The sequence below is a fragment of the Manduca sexta genome, chromosome 15, assembly GCF_014839805.1.
Source record: "Manduca sexta isolate Smith_Timp_Sample1 chromosome 15, JHU_Msex_v1.0, whole genome shotgun sequence".
NCBI classification, from domain to species: domain Eukaryota; kingdom Metazoa; phylum Arthropoda; class Insecta; order Lepidoptera; family Sphingidae; genus Manduca; species Manduca sexta.
Genome location: NC_051129.1, coordinates 6,280,975 through 6,301,303, shown reverse-complemented (window position 1 = coordinate 6,301,303; position 20,329 = coordinate 6,280,975). Strand labels below are relative to the sequence as shown.

At 33.8% G+C, this 20,329-nt stretch overlaps 1 protein-coding gene and 1 long non-coding RNA gene across 2 annotated transcripts; one reads left to right on the top strand and one right to left on the bottom strand.

Moving 5' to 3' along the window:
- Window positions 1–4,556: 4,556 nt before the first annotated feature.
- On the bottom strand, window positions 4,557–11,348 carry LOC115440023. Its single transcript, XR_003938328.2, has 3 exons — window positions 11,262–11,348; window positions 5,537–5,714; window positions 4,557–5,164 (listed from the first exon to the last, which is right to left on the bottom strand). It is a non-coding gene; the product is annotated as an uncharacterized LOC115440023 (long non-coding RNA).
- Window positions 8,811–12,541, top strand: LOC115440021. Its single transcript, XM_030164146.2, has 4 exons — window positions 8,811–9,026; window positions 10,457–10,861; window positions 11,586–12,014; window positions 12,088–12,541. The coding sequence occupies exons 1-4, from the start codon at window positions 8,843–8,845 to the stop codon at window positions 12,447–12,449; spliced, it is 1,380 nt and encodes a 459-aa protein (XP_030020006.1). The 5' UTR covers window positions 8,811–8,842; the 3' UTR covers window positions 12,450–12,541.
- The last annotated feature ends 7,788 nt before the right edge of the window (window positions 12,542–20,329 follow it).

Below are 20,329 nucleotides of genomic sequence, written 5' to 3'. Positions count from 1 at the left end.
CGATAGCGCTGCTGTATTACGAGCCCTTGATAGCAAGACCATTCAATCAGGGCTCATACTAAAGTGCCACCAAGCACTGGAGGGTATAGGAAAACATAACTCAATTACCCTACAGTGGATCAAAGGGCACAGTGGCTCTCTAGGAAATGACGCAGCTGACGAGCCGGCATAAAGAGGATCGGACCAGACCTTATTGGGTCCCGAACCAGCCATGTCACTCCCCTTTTACCAGCTGAGAACATGGCTGCGTCACAGAACACATAAACTACACGCGGATCAATGGGCGAGTATCAGTACATGCAGACAATCCCGGGAAGCCGTGTCACACCCGGATCCTCGTCTGACTAAGCGCCTTTTATCTTTGGACAGGGCATCCCAACGCATAAACGTAGGTACCATTACTGGACATTGCCCACTAAACAAACATTTATATGTTCTAGGTATGACCGACAGCCCCCTATGTAGGGGATGCCTGTTGGCCGACGAAACAGCTTACCACGTCATCCTGGAATGTGAAGGAGTAGCTGCGCAACGGGCAAAAATCCTCGATTCGCCGGGGTCACTCCGAGAAGCCTGTGGAGACACCACGAGGATCCTGCGCTTCTGGACGGAGTTAGGCTGGCTTGCTTTGTAGCCGGCATGCACGTCACGCACAATGGGCCGACTTTTTTACGGGCTAAGTGCGGAAAAAGGAGCCCATAACCATACCATAGGGCAAAATTATATGTAGTTAAATTACATGCCAAATCATCAAATCTCTGGTAACTGTATTAGGTAAACTATGTTTGTTACAAAAAAATAAGTACTATACGTATATGGACCTATATGGACTGTATGTACATATCTACGTATAGGTAAGTATATATATGAACTATACGTCTAGGTTAGGCGCTTATGTTTATTTTTGTTCGAAATAAAAAAAGTTCGGTTGTTGAAGTTCTTAATGTGTTTAAAAATATAATAGGTACCTACACTACGAGGATTTTTCTCTAAAATATTAGATAACTTCAAATCAATGGCGATAGGTGTTTGTCTAGTCTAGACAGTGAGTGAACACCGAACAAATGACGGAGGACAACAGACCGTCTAGAGGTGAGACGAAGGCCTTTCCACGCCTTTTACGAGTGCATTCTGGTCGTCTAGCCAACTAGACCTTAAACAAATGCGTGTTATGCAAGGGTCGTTGGTAACGAATAGCTTTTAGTACATAACTATGTTATTGAATGAATACGTTTCGAAATAACACGTACTTTTTTTTCTGTTCGGATTTATATAAAAACAAAGTATTGTTGATTAAATACTAAATGTTATTTTCAATCATTATTTTCGATCCTACCGCAACCTGTGTAGGTAGTTGAAAAAAATATTATTAATGTAGGTACCTATAGAATGTTTTATGAACGTATAGTCCACTATAATTTATTTTTTGATGAAATGAGAATGTCGCATTTATTTCCTGTATTTTTCTTATAAATATCATTTTCTATTCATGTTGACGTGTACCTATTTCAAAACCCTGCTCTGTGAACTGTAGCAGCCAACAACTTCTTTCGTAATTTGCGTCTGGTAAAACCCTATTCAACATCCGTAACAGCTAAGTATTTTAATGAGCGCATTGTAGCTCGTGACGGTACGCGTGGCACAAATAGATTTTCTAATTAACAAGCATATTATTGTATAAGCAAGGGCGCGGGCCGCCGACAATTGTGGTCATCGTCTAGACAGCCTATGCACCCCGCCCTCGCACCCTCGGCCCACCTACCTTCCAGACTCACCCCTTTAACAGTTCATTCTTAACTACAACCTAAAGCTGGATAAAATCGTATTATATGAAGGTGATTAAATATTGATGTTTTTCTAATTATTTTAAATGCTTTACTGTGTATTTGTATCCAAGAAGGATGGACTACGAAAGGTCACCCTAACAGAACCAGTTATCTCTGTTTTATTGAATATTTAAAAAAGATGGATAAAATAGAACTAACAAATTTTTAATGAGTACTTAAGTACTTAGATACTTAGTTTTATTTTGTATTCACTTATAAAACATTTTATTTTTATTGCAGAGTTTATAATTATTTACTTTACTTTACAAGGAACAAGGATCTATACAAGGCCAATACAATGAATGAATCAGTCATTTAACTTAAAACTTAAGTGGTGACAATCAAAAAATATCTGCTTATGAGGTCAATAAGGTTTTTCATTAAAATAAAACATGAAATACTTAGGTATCATAATACATAAAAAATATTCAACGAACATTACTTGAACACCATCATAAAATTAAGAATTTTGTCGTAGTTATATTTTAAAAATAATTTAAAAGAATATTTTATCTATCTATATATATAAAATTTAATGCCACTTTTCGTTGTAATTTTATAATTCAAGAACGGGCTCATTTATCCAAACCAAATTTTTAGACTTTGTTGAAATATTAATCCACCAAAACTGTGTAATGGCACCAGATTGGCAGTGAAAAAGTTATTGCCAAATTTTATTGAAGCTACGATCTTAACTGCTAAATCAAAAAGAGAAATTTGTTTGATACCGCGTATCCCTATGATTCCAACTGATATGCCATTTGAATTCAAACGATTGCAATGTCCTGTGCGTTTATAATTTGCGATGTCCATCAACAAAGCCCAAGAGCAAACACTTAACGTTTGTGGTTTGAATTTGGAGGAATCATGTTTTTCACATGGCCAACTTTATGTTGCCTGTTCCAGAGTCGGTACCCAAGCCGTTTGTTAATTCATGCTCAAAATGGAAAAACAAAAAATATTTTTTGTTTTTTGTTGTTGTTTATCCAAATGTTTTGGATTAAGTTTTAAAATAGATAGCAATTAAATTTTTCTTTTTTTTATTTGAATAAATGAATTTGATGTTCCAATTTTTTTTTAATATTTCACTTTATACGTAGCAAAGTACGTACCGGGCCGCTAGTTCTATATATAAGTATATATCAATTAATAGGAAATAAAATTTAAGAAATCATAGTTGAGTTGATATTATAGAAGACTATGTTAAAAAAATAATGGCGTGATCGACTGGCCGGCCTGTCTATAACTTTGATTTCAATGGTAGTTTTAATATGAATAACAATATTAGTAGTAAGTATTAAGTATGTATCATATTCTTATCGTTAAATTATAATTTATTGCACATAATATACGCAGTGAAGACTTTAAAGGTGATCGGGTAAACTCCATTTTATGTAATTTGTTTTGTAGTTCCCGTATATGTCTATTTATTCCGAACGGGTCTGTGTCGTTTTCTACCAATGGCAACGGAATTTTGATGTAATGTGGTTAAATTATTTCAGGCGAATAGAATGCATAAAGTATTAATTACTCACTAATATAGCATAAGTAATGCATAAGCATATAATAAGTAATTAATAGATACTCTATGCATTCAATTCCATTGAACTAATATTTATACTGTATTAACTATTTCTGCACCCGAACTATACTTACTCCTTGTTTCAATTATTTATCATAAAAATGCAAAGCTAATTAACATTCTAAGTAAAGTTAAAAGTACATCAACATCAATAAATTGTACAGAAAGTGCTTTAACGAAGTGCATACTTATATTCATAAGGAATTCAAACAGAGAAAACTATTAACTGTCAGCGCGTTTGAGTTAAATTTATACAATTATAAAATCTACCTTTATTGTATACACAAACACAAGTTTAACGTAAAAAGTGTTTGTAAACTGCAGCGTCTCAGTTCACCTCTAGACAGTTTGTCTCCGATCGGTGCTCGGTACGCGCTCAGGAGCGCACTTCGTCTAGTCTAGACGAATTGCATTATGGAAATTTATATACCTAGACTGCTGTTTATAAGACTTTTAAATTACTGACGAATAATGTATGAAATATTATATTTTACTTAAATTCTCGTACTTTATGGACGTAGCAGATTACTTTTTGTAAACTCTTTTAATTGGAATGATTTTAAACATAAGGATAGATAATTTATTATATAATGGATTCAATGTAACATGATTTGAACACGTAAAATAAAATATATTTAAAATATTATAAGTATCATAGTTTTAGATACCAATCTTCATTCTGATAAAAAATATACAAAGAAGATTACAAAATAGTTGTGTGTGGTATTTATATTCAGCATACTGAAGTGATTTTCATTAAAGCTTGAAATCAGCGGTTAAAATAAACCGCATTTGCCAATTAATCGTCACCGAATGTTCAAACATAAGTAACACTACAGATATTAATAGCAAAATGACCCCATCGAAGTCTGCGCGACGTCGAGACGGTGTGCGTAATTTTAAATGAGTCAATTGTTTATGTTATTTTATCCTCATATTAATACCGCAATAGATTTTTGCTCGGGTGTGCTGTAGGTATGTAGCGTTATTGGCACGTGTAACGTATTTTGAAAGATATTTTGTTATTTCAATACGTCCGCTTGACTGCGCTCCACCATTAATGTTAGTTTTATTACTGTATTTTTGTAGTTTAATATTTAGCGATGCAATATCGGTTTGGTTTTTATGTTTACTTGTAAAAAGTCTTATTAAATGATTAAAATGAAGGAATATTTATTTATGAAATTATACAAGATCCATTTGCCGAAGTATATGTACTCAGTCAAGGACATGCAATAAAATCTTCGACGTGAAGTAAATTTTACATTAAAGAAATGGTCTAACCGCCAAGATTGTAATTTTTTATTCTTATTTTGCTTTCTAAATGCTATAGAATTGTTCTATGTCTTTATAATTTACTGACTACATATATTTTGGGAAAACAGTGAATAAAATTCCGCGATTATAGAGCGAGCGAGGGAGAGCGACCCCATGCGTTGGCGTCGCGTCGCGTCGCGTCGCCCAGAGCGCGCCGATCGTCCTATTTTCTACCACGTCCGTCGCGTAGTAGATTGTTGTAATCGTGCGCAGACGTCGCCGCGCCAACAGTTAGTTACGGCTTGTTCCACTTTAAACCTCATCCATTTTAATTTAACAAAAGTGCCGGCCGATAACGCGGAGGAAGGACTCATATCCGTCGCTCCGTGTCGGTCTCGCCTTCATGTCATCATGTCACCCGATAGTCGACGCCACTCATGTGTGTGTGAAGACCCCACACTGCATCGCTAGGCATTCCATTCTGCGCCAAATTTTTATTCTGAAATTCATTTATGACTGTTATCACTAAATACTAGAAATATTACATAATAAAGTATAAAGGTGTCCGTTGCGTGCCATGACTCGGCGAGACCTGGTAGCCTGATGAGAAACGAAAAATCGGGTAATCGAATTTCACAACGGGGTAAATGTCTTAAATATTTTAAGTAAATTTCTATCCTATGCGGTTTGAATGTTGGGACCTGTGTGCAGCATAATAATTATATATTCTTTATCATCTTTCAATGAAAATAATCACAAATTAGGAAAGCAAATCTAAATGATAATTCACGTAGTCTTGTAACCCAAGTGAACATGACAATACAATACGTGGCCCAATGAATGGGTATCGATCGAATTTCAAAGCACTTACCGTATCATAACATATCACGGTGATTAGTGGCTATGCTTACATAACAGTGGAGATCAAGCTGCGGCAGTAGTGTGCGATTATGCGTCCCCTTACACAAGGTGGCGCGTGACGTCACTTAATGACATTTCGTCTGCGTCGTCGGACCGTCTGCTCGCGTCAAATTCTACGTACCGGGAACCTGATTCATTGTCGATTGATCAGTCTTGTTACGCTTATAAGGAAACGCAGCAGGTGTGAAGGAGAGAAAGCATTTTACCAGTGTCTAATAAACTTGTTAGGAAATACGTAATGCGATGCCCATCTCCGCCCGCCCTTCACGCCGTGTTCTCGATCTGGCGCGGTGGCTTGTTCGCACTGTTTATTTGTTCAAACATGTCTATAAACTGTATTACTACGTATTGTGGATAGCTAACTTTATAGTTAAATTACACGTTAAAAATCTTTTCGTAACTTATTAGTTTGCTATAAATTATGACTATTAGATTTGTTCTAATGATAATTGAAAATTGCGTTGGTAGAAAAATAGTCTTTCCACAAACATTACATCAATTTTCATGCAATATTTCTTACAAAATTATAATGGGATACAGGCTACCTATTCTCTTAACCTTACTGGCATAATTCATAGATCTTTATAAAAATAATATAAGCAATGCCGCAAGAAAAAGGTAGTAAAGCTCATGCGTATTATAGTGCCGATCGGTTGCAAGACTGTATGCTTAATGGAGGTCTAATTCTGTTTTGTTTACCATGTAAGTATCATTTTTTGCAATGCAACATTATATTATCAAATTCCCGAACACCAACATAAGGGGTTATCTGATTGTAAGTGGTTACTATCATCTATAAACACCAACCGTATTTGCAAAGGACTTGTGAAAGCGATATAGACCTTTAAGGAATGAAATAGGATTTGCGAAGAAGCTTGGTTGGGTTTTACTAGCCTGTGGCAATCTTCATTTTAAGATAAAGATTCGTAAATTGAACCAACAGGTGGTGTTGAATGTTTGTTCAGTTTTAGGATTTAATTTTAGCAAAATAAATGTCAATATCTGATTTGAATTTAATAAAAAAAACTTAAAATGGAAATTAATTATTGATAAATTACTAAAAATGGTATACGACAACTTGAATTAGAGAGACTATGTTCGACTCTACGAACCTAAGCTCTAACGAATAACCTATCATGATATATGATCATTATTAGCTAATAACCTGTTGTTTTTTCCTTAAGACACCATGTAATACCACGTCCCGTTTATGAAAAGCTTAATAATGTCCGAAAATAATAGTATGATTATTTTTACAGACCATATGTTACATTACCCATAATGACATGTAAATAATAATACATATCGGGTAGACAAAATTTAAAACCATTTCATTTGTAGTTATTTTGTTGATCGCTTAGTTTAGAGGTTTGATTTTAGTTTCACATAATTCCGGATGATTGATGTATCAACGGAAGTTTTCTAAACTACATTTGTTGGTATGCTTTTGACTTGCATTCAGCCAAAATGTATGTATCATTATGGGCGTGCCGGTGGCGGCTGATGGCCTTCACCTTGAACGCCGCCGTCTGACCCCTACGCCCGCGTCATCGCGACCCCCTCGCCACATCCCCCTGCCGGCCCCCCGCGCACCGCGCATACCCCGCCGCACCCCTCCACCCACCCGTTCCTATCCCGTCTCGACGCAAACCCGATAAAAGAGACTGAAACTCGTGTTAAATACATGCTATACATTTTTAGTATTGTTGAATGCTTTAATAATACCATGAATTGACTCGAGGTTCAACTTCACAACCTCTCTGAGTAAAAACAGGATATCTTAATTTTGCTATAGTTTATGCAGCCCAATTAAAATACTTTACTTAGAATATAAAAATCACTGTAACGCTTAATAGTTCTAAATAATTCCAGAGTAGTAAATAAAGAGCCAAAAATGATGCCATGGCAAATATAATTTTACACTCAAATTTGGAATATTAAAATCATCAGAGAAAACCAGACTAGCAGATATAGAGGCAATCGTCACATTAGTAAACAACTTTAAAATTATGATAAAAAGGTTAATAAGTAATTAATTAAAACATATTTACATTGATAGAAAGTTCTATGTAATTGTCTAAAAGTACCTACATAGTTTTTATATCAGATGTGGACGATAAATTGTAATATAATATTATTATGTACACTGTACAATTATCTAATAATAATATCAGCGGTAAAAACATCACAAATAAAACGAATGCGATGAATGATTTGAAAGCTGATTGGTAAACCCAGTCAGTTTCCAGATTCACCATGACGAACCAGAAATTAAAACTTCAGGTTCGTCCGCTGGCTAAATAAATGCAAGCATCGACTATCACAAGCAGCTTGGTTCAATCTACTCCCAACTATGTTACCGCCGCCGATTTTTTTGTGGTCGAAGATAATTTCACTTCTTCAACGTGATATTTTAATAATTTATTCAAATATTTACAAACATTGGAGGAGTGAATATCGTTTATTTGTTTTGATACGGACAAGTTTCTGATAAATTCTGCCAGAATCAAATGGTATGTGACAAGATGTACTTTGCGGAAAAACATAGATTTATTAATAAGTAGTGCACCACATACTGCAAACAATAGTAATGTAATAATATCATCAATGAATTGCAAACAATATTGTCACAAATTTGAACAAGATGTTTATCTCTATCAATTCCAATAACCGTCAAATTTACAAACGCCTTTTAGTAAACGTTAGCAAAGTGTACGACATAAGAAGGTGGAGGAAATTTCGCAGGGTATGTATTGACGGTTGGGTAAAGTATCGTAGTTTCTGCTTCACATTCCAAAAAGTGCATCTGTGATGGACATACACACAAACGTTTCCAATTTACAGAGTTCGTAGACCGTTTTAGCAATATAGCTCGAGAAAATATTAGATATTTAGTAATTGGTATCCTGTAGTGGTAATAATTATTATTATATTATTATAGTGGTAATTAACAATTAATTTGTACAATTTAAGGCAAAGACATCTCTACACTTATTTAATGTATTTATTAATAAATAAGATTTTTGTAATAAGGAACTATTCTTCCAAATGAGTATACATAAATATTGAATATCTCAGTAAGTGGTTGTTTACTGTGTGTGTCAAGAAATTCTTCAAAAAAATTCATTGAATATTTAACAACATGACGACAATAACTACAAATTTAATTGGTTTTAAAATATTTCGCATACCACATAAAATGTATATAAAATACTTGCAAGGACTATTCACACTTATTGATAGAGTTCGTTGCAAGATGTCGGTCCCTACACTATTTGTGTGTCTTGCGCTTTCTACGACTTTAGTTCCTGCTAGAACGTTTAGAATTGAAGACTTTTTGAAATCAGTTACCAAAGCACAGACAGCGAGAACAGATATAAATTCGAAATCGAACATTGTTACTTCAACTGAGCCGTACGAAGAACCCACAACATATGCTGGTAATGTTGTTTAACTTCTTTGAGATACTCTGTCTGTATGTAAACATGCAGAATTTATTTAAATTATCGTTTAACGTTATAAGTTGTCATTCTGAGTGTGGAGAATAATTATCTCTACCTACCTAGCAGACTTCTAACGACCGTTGGTGCATTTTGTCGCTATATAAGAGAAAACTTGTAACATTACACTCATCAACGGTGTGCAGAAATTATACTTAAAAAATATCTGTATTAGCTTGACCGAAGAATGTCCGATGCCTAACAAAATCTACCATCGATATCTGTGCAATTTTTTGTGTTGTAGTGCAATAACATATTACGATTTTTTGTAGGTTCTTTTGACATTATTTTTTAAAGTAAATGTAGCGATATGTTGCAATTAAATCAAAGGTGTTTCTTAATATGTTTTCTTGAAAAGATTTTATGAATGTTTCAAAATTAGTTTGCCATTAAGAGTTACGTGACCTTATAAATAATATTTTAATTTTATGTCGATACCTATTATAGACCGTATTTGGGAAAATATTTCAGAATATTTTTCCTCCAATACGTAGTGTATTGACCTCATATTTGAACAATAACTAAATATAAATTACAAGGCACCAACACATATAGCATATCCATCTAGTCCATAGGCTGAGAGTACATTATGAATGTGAATTAATTAAGTAATTTATTCATTTATACTCATTTATTTAATTATTTTTTTAACTAACTTATCAATGTTGAGATGTTAGTTTGAAGTGAACCCAAAAAAGCTGAACGAATTGTAACTGAATTTGGCTGTGTTGCTAAGTTCCTGTTTGTTGAGGTGAATATTTTAGGGGCCATCTATAAATTACGTCACAAGAATTACAAAATATTTTGACCCATCTTTGTCACATTTGTAAGACTGTCATTATGTGACGTCACATAGTTTGCTATTTTACACTTAGAATTGATTAAATGAAAACAGCAATTCAAAAACAAGTCATTACTTTTTAAAATACAATATCATCAAATGTGGCAGGAGGAATTTTTTTTAAATCCGGCTTATGAGCGATTCTGTGATACAACGAGCAGCTCGCTGCAAGCAAGAATTAAATAAAATACTTAAATAGCCTGAGATCAAAAATTTGTTTGAGCTTTTCGTATACACCTAATGTTTTGTGTTTTAATATTTTATATTTCGAAATGTGATAGCTCGAAACTCATTACCCCCGTCCCCTTGTCCCACAAGCTCACACTTTGTTGACCCGCTCCCCCTTTTAACGTGTAACGTTCTTTATAGAAGTCCCTTAAATAGGTTTTTCGTTTAAACGGGAAACAATTGAGTATAGAAACGACAGAACACCGCTTAATCTTTGATATAATAATTAATGTAATATAATATTAATTGTTAAAAATAAATGTTCTACATATGTATATATTTATTTGCGTCTGTGTTTTAGATGAAAATTCTACACAAGTATGTCTCCCTGGACAAAGCGCATATAAGAAAAAAGACCTTGAGTCAATCATTAAGGTATTTTACGTGCAACATGACTTCGAAAAACTTTTGAATGAAAGCTACTATCTAAAAGCATTAGAGGTTCGTGACAAGTATTACGATAATTTGGAAATATTTGAAAAGCGATTTGAAGATCGCCCACAACATTTGAAACATATTCTAGAGGATATGGTTGCAACTCGTCGACGGATTGAACCAATTGCAAAACGTATAGCATCGTTATTGAACCAATCTGAGCATTTCGAAAATTCTTATCGTACTACAGAGGAAAAAGTAAACAAAGTGCTTGAGCACATAGAAAAATCTACAAAAATTTGTAATTTGAATTGTGGAAATGGAAATTTGGGTAAATTAAAGCTTTTTAACATTTATTGATTTAGCACTCAACGTGGTGCGACCCGGCTCTGTCCGGCAAACCATAATTTTGTATGATTAATATTATACTTATTTGTTGAATTTTAGCCACCTCACTGTGCGATTTTGTACTGCATTCTTACTAACTTCAGCTTCAGTTGTGTGCTATAAATTAATTTATTTGCACTTCACATACATAACATGTATATCGGCGGACTAACCGAAATATTATATTTCAGTTTTGATATACTTATTTATATTCTAATGACTTTCGAAATTTGCTCGTCGTTTCGACTAAAGGTTAAATTATCACTATAGATTATTGTTATTCTTTATTTATTCTATTTTATTCAAAAATCATGTATAGTTTTCACCGTAAAGTGACTACTTACAGAAAGCGGAGATTACTTGTTGCACTCTGTCGCTAGGACGTAACTGAATCTATATTTTATAAGATGGTTCGGTATCGCAAACGCAGATAGACGTATTCGTTTAATAATTAGATATAGTATATTTATATTATATAAATATGCAAAGATTTATTGCAGCTTGGGATTCTTGTTTACTATCTATCTATATTGTCTTGATTATGTCACATTTTGCATTGGTTCCATATTTTCTCATTGCTCTATTTCATACTATACTGTATGTATGTTGTCAATAAAATATAATACTAAGTGCATTATTATATTTTTATCATATTGTATTATTTTCAGATATTATTTCTCTGACATCTTCAAGACGGTCTTTCAAAAAGCTAAATCAAGTCTATTGCTCTACATTTAGAGAACTTTCTAAAATTATTATAGATAGATTAAAGAAATTTCAGGTTGAATTTAGTGACATTCTTGTAGGTAAAATTAACAAAGACTCTATAATATTCGAGGAAAAAATAATGAATATCAAAAAAAAACTAAAAACTGCTGCTGTTGAACAGTTTGGTTTGACGATGTATGAAATATTGAACTTACAAGACGAATACTACCATTACTCGGCCGATTTAAAAGAATACAATATTTCAAATGTACTGCAAGATATCAAACATAATGAATATGAAATAAACGCAAAATTATTAGAATTGGAAAGCAATGCGAAAAAATACCGGGATTATTGTATTAGTTGTAATGATCGGTTGGTATATCCAGGTAAGTTAACAACAATAACATGTTGTTACATATTTCTTTACGGTGTATTTAAAAAAATATTTTCATCTTTTAGTTATGAGGACACCAAAATTGCTAGCGAGAACCAGAGAATCTGAATCATTACTAGACGAGGTCCTAAACGAAACAACGAATAATATTCAAATATCAATCAATGAACAATATGCCAAAATATTTGAAGAATTAAATCAACAACTAGACGAAACTACAATTATCGAGGTTCATTTATCTAAATTAAAACCTATAAAAGTTGAAATAGAGAATGAAGTCAAAAAAGAAATAGATAATTTCGAAACCTTACAAAGGCTTGTTCCTAAAGCTTCTATTGCAAAGGTCCATAAATTAGCTGACGAGTCGAAAGAACTACTGCGCCGAGTAGAAAATGGCTTGGAATTTACGAAACGTTATATTCAGTGAACTTAAGCCATAATATCATTTTCTTTAAATAAATATATTATACTGTAGAAATGACTGCAATGTTCTTTAATAAATTAATGCAATATCACGCAGTATTGAGTTTTATTTCCTGAGACTTATCCTATCTTTACTATCTAAGTATATTTTGGAACCTTAATATGGCGAATGTGTTTTTTTTTCTGTTGTCAACATTCTGAGGAAAGTTTTTTTAATAATAGTGCCGTTCTATTTGATTTACGTGAAAGCGACAAATGCGACAAAAAGCGACAATTTTGTACATAGTTCATGCTCATTCATATAGACCAGTTAGATTAATGAGGTAAGTCAGGTGGGGCAAGTGCGCCGACGGGGTAAGTGCACCTACCCTAAAAAAATCGAGAACTATTGATGTTATACAATTACCGCAATCTTACATCTATGCTACTAACTGAAATACAGTTCCACTAAAAAACATAAATGGCTATGTTCATTTTAATACGATTTATTCGCCATTTTATTTTAAGTGTCATTTAGACCTGTAAACCGAGATGACCCCGTGAAAGATAACATCAAATATTTCAAGATATTTAACATATTTCTGTAAACCAGTAAGGTGAATACATAGTTTAAACCTTTTATTTTAACTTCCTGCCTGAATTTTATTTATATATACTCAAATAAATGATTTTTTTAGCGATGCGAAAAATTTACTTAAAATTAGTCGAGTAGGGCAAGTGCGCCACAGTTAACAGTCGTATGGCGCACTTGCCCCTGATCCATATATAACCAACCTTTTTGAGAATAAGTTTTACTAATATGAATTATTATTATTAAAATGTTATACTTAACAGCAGAATTTTTTGTACTCCAAGGTATTTTGTTTTGAGCCGACTTAAATAAAAGGGTGTATTAGTTAATTCGTTTTTACAAAATAAAAACTGAAATATCTTGGTCTAGAGCAACTTTACGTGAATAGGTTGCTGTTCGATCAGGCACGTTATCTGGATATAATGCAGCTAAAACATATCAAATGTCATAAGGCCAAATTCTAAGTAATTGAGATATAACGCATTCAAAATTGTTAATTCCTAAATTTTTGTATGTTTACTTTAGTTTTTAGAAATAAAATGGATTTTATATTAGGGCTAACATTTTTTTATTCCAACATATCCGCACACAAAACTCTAACATAGCAAAAAATTATATATCAATAAAAATTCTAAAATGTTTTCAAGCCCTGATTTACATATATATGGCACACTTACCCCGAATTTGATTTGACAGCCATAGTTTGTTATAATATTGATTGATTAAAAATTATCCAAGAGCAATGCGTGTAAAACTTATTTCTCTATGGACTAAAGTGAGTGTTTTCTTTATAATGTTTCATATTGGCGTTTTTTTTACACAGGCGCACTTACCCCATTTCCGGAGGCAAGTGCGCCTACTACCATTTTTTACTTTGAGCAAAATATTATTAATTTATGGTCCGATTTCCTTGAATGGCTATAGGTTGTTATCACAAAATACCAAATATTCTTAAATTAATAAAATTAGTTTCTTAAGTCAGCACAAAAAGAAATTATTTTGCATTGAATCCAGCTATGGAAATTTTATGGCGCACTTCCCCCGACTGACTTAATTGTCTTAAACAAAACGTGCGTGAAGTTAACAACTTTCATTATATATTTTATTTTACAAAATCATTTTTTTTAGTTCTACTATAAGGTCATTGCATAATATATTCATTGGGCCGTAAGCCCGGTGAAACCAAAATAACACTTCTACTTATACCCTAGTGGTGGTAACGTTATTCCCCGACAAAAACACACATATAGTTCTTTGATTATTGTCATATCTTGCCATACAATTCGGAATTTAAAATTTTAAACTTTATGTGTATTTAATAAATATTTAATAGTATGTTATACATTTTTATGATAGTTTAATGCGACCTGATGTGACAGTTATATAGTTACTTTAAATTAATATGATAGTTCTTGTTAAATTTTAGATTTAAGAAGAACGTATCCTGCACTTTTATTACAAAAAAATGTTTGCTGACCTATTCTTTACATATATAATGTAGGATATTGTAAAAAACATGATATGATCAAATAACAAACACTAATAACTTTATAAATTTATAACCCAAATGCCCTGAATGACCTCGTTTCGGCAGTGCATTCTTAATGACGGGTGACCGACCGGGCAGATAGCCGATTACTGATTCAGTGCTCCACGATGATTCTGTATAGGTATTGCGCGCGGACGCATACAAAAGTGTTTTGCTTATTGTGAATTAAATTTGTGAAGGGTTCATGGAGGCATTGACATCAATTTGTTATGTTTTGCACACGGTGATACGCGGCGCGCGCGTCCCGACACGTGTGTCCATGCAGCTGCCGCGAAGGCGCGGCGCCGGGCCGTGCCGCCTCGTTATGTGGCGGCCGCACCGGCCTCCCGTCTCGAACAATGCTCACGTCTGCCAAATACTGATTGCATACTACTGTTTGCCTATTACAGTTATGTTAAGCCCCATATCAATTATATAGCCATTCGGATCTGACGTTTCATTGTTCACTTGGAATACCTATATTATAGGCGCTTAGGATTATTATTACGCAATAGGGTACCGGACTCATTTTTGTTCTTTAGTATTATCAAATATTTACATAATATAAATTATAACACAGAAGGAATTATTAAAATCCGGTAAAAAATCAACAAGTTATAAGTCTTTGAATTTCGGTGGAAGGGGTAATTAACAAGAAACAGAAAAGAGACGAAATATCCACATGTGACGTCATCGGGAATTACGACGCGTGCGAAAAAAAGAGATGAAGCGATATTCCCACATCGCGCCCACTTCTGCACGTTACAATATTTTAAATATAAATTACTAGCTCATTTTTTAACCAATTGTTATGCAGTTTTCGCAGGAGTGCTTCTTTTTCGTATTATTAACCATTACATATAGAATAATGTACAAAATCAAGCATAGGCCGGTCCCCTATTAGTAGATCTGTTAATGATTAATTTATACAATATGTCAGATATTAGATTATAAAAATAGTTTTGTCTTAGCCTATAATGTCCCAATTGTGGACAATTGTCTCCTCAAGATCCTTCCATGGATTAGGTACGGTCTTGCACCAAAGTTAACCAGGGTTTATAATTAATCTATATTTAACATAATATCTAAAATATCGCTGTATCAAAACTGACTTTATCGTCGTTGTACTGTACGCTAGCTGATATTATATTGCACTTGGAGCGATAGAAAAATAGCTTTTTAAAATGTGCTCCATTGTGACAATCGGCAAAAATAGTTAATAACTTCAATTTAAGATACCTTATCATTTTTATTTTATCAAATTGATAGAGATCGTAAGTTATTATGTAAAAAAATGGAGTGGAATATGATATTACCTAATAAATAAATAACAGTCAGGCTTTAACACAATTGCGAATATTAGGTTTTTTTTGCTTTTTAGAAACATTGTGGTTATCACCGGCGCGGTGGCACCCTGCTAATGGTGGAATATTATAATTTGTTAGATGATTAAAATAACTTAAATAAATAAAGAATCACCGTAATGACAGATACCATTCTTTAATTTCCTAGGATATGATATACTAGTCTTTGTTAAAACCTTACATTAGTTATCAAAATAAAAAAGATGCTCATTTGAGCATACAACTGATCTCTGTTACGCACATGACGCACCACGATTAATAACGTCAAGACCCCATACGTTGACGTCTCATCAAATGACTAAGCGAGAGTGTCTTTTGAAATAATAGAATACGACGCCAGCACAAAACAATAGACTTGTTATGAGAAAATCAAAATTGATTTTAGTCAAAAACATGATTAAAATGCAGCATCACGAGGTGGTGTGCGGCGTGACCGGAGGGAGAGGTGCAGCCAGTTGAGGCAAGGCGGGGCGGTGCAGGGGTGAAGCGGGAGGGGTGAGGGCCGATGCAGCGACACAGCTGCGGTATAATAGTGCCTCAGAATTGCATTTTTAAAAGCTCTTGCATTTCTCGTATATCGTGTTTTCTGTTCAACATTAAAATAGCTCTACATAAAGACTTTTTAGATCTGGTCTCAGTTATATTAATTTGTTTTGATTCCACTAAAAGGACTATTGTACAAGAATTGTACAAACTTCGGAGAGTTAACATAAGGCCCATTTCATAATTCACTGCTTTAATATACCTGGAAATACAGGTTTTTTAAGCATGCACTACTTATCCAAAAAGTTTTATACCAAATGATAATTCCACAATACTATTCACCATAATGACAATAACATGACCATATCAATAAGTATTGCGGTTAGCGCGTGTCCTATGTGTCCGCAATCCGCAAGTTAATGCACTGCTTCCATTGTGCTGTGCGGGGTGCATGCACGTCTGGCAGCAAGGGCACAGGGGCGCTGTATGCACCGGCGCGCCCTTGCGCTGCCCGCAGCGACCGCCCGACCTCGCCCGCGCCGCTGTTGCTGATGCCGCTAAAGGACAGACGGTGTCAATGATGTTATGGTACTTGTTACCTTAAACTCGTCGGGGTTTAATTATCCTAACACTGGTCAAGTTCATGTTAAAAATAAAAGAAATTGTAAGAACATTGGAATAACTTTTAAAATTTGATTTAACTTATTTAAATTCGGCTTGCATAGATCCTGCATTACCTAAGAGTCCTTTATTACGCAGAAATTACTTTGGCTGAAACACTTATATGGTAAATCAATCCCAATCGTTGGACATTTCAGTTTTATGTAATAATTAACAAATCATATAAATTAACACAAATGAGTAATACCAAGATCAACAAAGCAGCATATTCCATACAATACGTTTTATATAAATAACATTTTCTTTCGGTTGATGCCATTCCGGCTAATTAGAAGCAGACGTTAAATCCTGAAGTGCTGTCTCAAGAGCATTATTAAGCATCATCTAATTACTTGAACATAGATTTAATAGCTGGAAATTACAATTTTTTGTGAATTATAATACCTCATAAATTTCTTTCAAACTATACAATATAATGTAGCCAAAGGAAGCAACAAAAAATGGACTGTTTCTATATATCTATTAAGAGAATTTTGGCAAAGATATATTTGATATAGTGAACATGTATTTGTCTCGTTCTAGAATTTTGAATAGTACACGTGTTAGGCCTGCAGGAGTGGATGACATTCAGATGCGCCTTCATCATTACATATCTACAGAATAATAGCACGCGTAGGCCGTAACTTTTCTTAGAAAAACGAGTTTGCGTGCTTAAAGGACATATTATCAATCCAATTTTACCTAGACTTATTACTCATTCGTGTAGAATGCAGACCAAAAAAATAATAATTTGAAGTAGAATTGTGCAAAATTATCTGTAAGATATTTTATAGTCTATGTAGTAAGTAAATGATAAAGTAAGTAATTAAACGAACCGGCTAGCGCAGCGTCAGACGTCCACCCAGGGGGTGGACAGATGACCTTACAACAGTCGCAGGAGATTGCTGTATGCGGGCCGCTTCCAATAGGGTTATCTGGAAATCTTTGGGGGAGGCCCATGTTCAGCAGTGGACATCCTGCGGCTGATGGTGATGATGATGAAGTAAATGATAATTAATTTACACAAACACATCGTCACTCCTACCTCGAATGACGGACGAGTGTACGCAAAGACATGACACGTTTCTTGTATCTAGTACAAAATCGCCATATCCTGTACAAACCCAATCATGGACTAGTAGTGTTCAGTTGTCAAATATCTTCTTCAGTAAATTGAATAATTTTAAAAGGACGCTCGTTTTTCACGAGTTAGTGATGTTTGAGTATAATTTGCCATTACCAATTATATAATTCTTAATAAATTAATAGAATCCATATAATGAAAGAATACGATGTGATTACAATTCAAGTCAATATTGTCGAATATTAAAGTGTATAATAATGTAAACATTATAGAATCAAATTCAAAATCATAACATTACGTACATAAAAGTTGTATATTGATTAAAAAAAAATTAGTAACTTTATTTCTGGTTCTAAGAAATATTTGCCGATCACACAAACATTTACTTCGGTGCGGGTGTCGAATCAGCGGCCACTTGTTTATCATCCGGCTCAACGCCCGCTGCTCCACGAAGGCTGACAAAATGTAACAGACGACTTGAAAATATTGAAGCTACAAAATCTTTATAATATTTATGCACACACTGGGATTAAAACTTCAGATATTAAAACTATCCTAACAACTGCGGATACAATTGTGTTATCTTATCAACGAGTTACAAATGACAAAAAAATTAAACAAAGGATTCATCGTTACACGCGAAAATTGTTACAATGAGCTCATCAACATTTCAATGAATGCCTTAATTTTTGTATGATTATCCTTTGAGGATAGATTTGAATTCATTCATCTTACTGCCTGCCTGTTAGTTAGATAAGATGGTAATTTAACTTACAAAATTACTTAATAATAGGTTTTGCTCCGAGTCGCATCTATGGAAAGTACTTAATGGTATAAAATTGCTAACTTGCACTTTTCTGGAATAAAAATGTCCTTTATGTCTATCCAGGACTTCCTGTCTGAAAAATAGACGTTCATACTATACATACATAATCATATAATTTTAAGTAGTATGAAAAAGGAGGTAAGGTATGACTTGAACTTGGCCGTTATATTACGATTATTTCTGCAAAAAAATGGCATAAGCAGGCACGACGAAGTACAACTACTTGTAAATACACTAGGGACCATAGATAAACGCGTCATAAAAGGCTTGCTTGACATTCCACCAGCATATCTGGGCACAAATCATACTGTTGTAAATAAGGCTGACTCATGACACGTTACCAAGTGGTTGGAGGACATATGAAGGTGAAAGCGTCAGGTCCGTTCGACCACTGGATCACAAAGGTAAAGAATAATACCCATGAGGTGAATAAGATATATCTGGCAATACTTTATATCCTTTTTTAAGTTAGTGTGATTCGTATGCAAATGTATTGTGCAGGTAGGTACGTTATAATAAATAATTACAACAGGGATCATAAAATTAGTTTTTTGTCCTAATTTATGTAGTTTCTCATATTTATTATTTTTATTTTATTATACATTTTTAACTGCAAGTCGTTTATTTGTTTAGATCCTTAAAAATCTTGTGACTACTTTTTGAATATTTAAGTTTTGGGTCGTTATCTACTTGTATCGTTACGTACTCTTCTATATGTATTAATATTACAAAGAAGAAAAGTTTGATTTATTTGTTTGTAGGTTTGTAGGGACTTATCATTTGAACTACAGAACCAATTTAAAATTGTCTTAATTATAGGAAGCTACTTTCTATCCCAGGAAAATATTTATCCCACAAATCTTTTTAATTTTTAGCTAATAATGAAATTTTTATTAAACCTCTGTTTTTAAAATTATGTATGCTTATTTATTAAAATAAGGTACATCGCCATTGAGAATGTCTGACAAGTTGACTTTATTGTGTCAAGTTAAACGGAGATAGAATTCCAAGAACAGCCCTTAAGTCCGCCTCCATACTTCAGTCTGGCTGCCATGATATCTGCATCAGCTTAGCGGGAAATAGTCAGTATTTTAACTCATTAATCTGTCACCGCAATGAAAACTTTCCCGTATTAGGAAAACGTTAATTAGGCGGTCTTGGTGTGCATTTGTAGAGAAGGTTGCTGGCAGCCTTTTTTAGTAAAATTTAATATAAAAACACAACAAATAATTAAACAAGAACAATATAAAAATATCTGGTCAATTCGCTTCCACCCTTCTAAGGTTGTTGTTTAAGAAATAGCAATGCATGTCAGCAGGGGACGCTTACGAACCTGATTAAAACTGGGTACCTAGGAACCTTCTTATA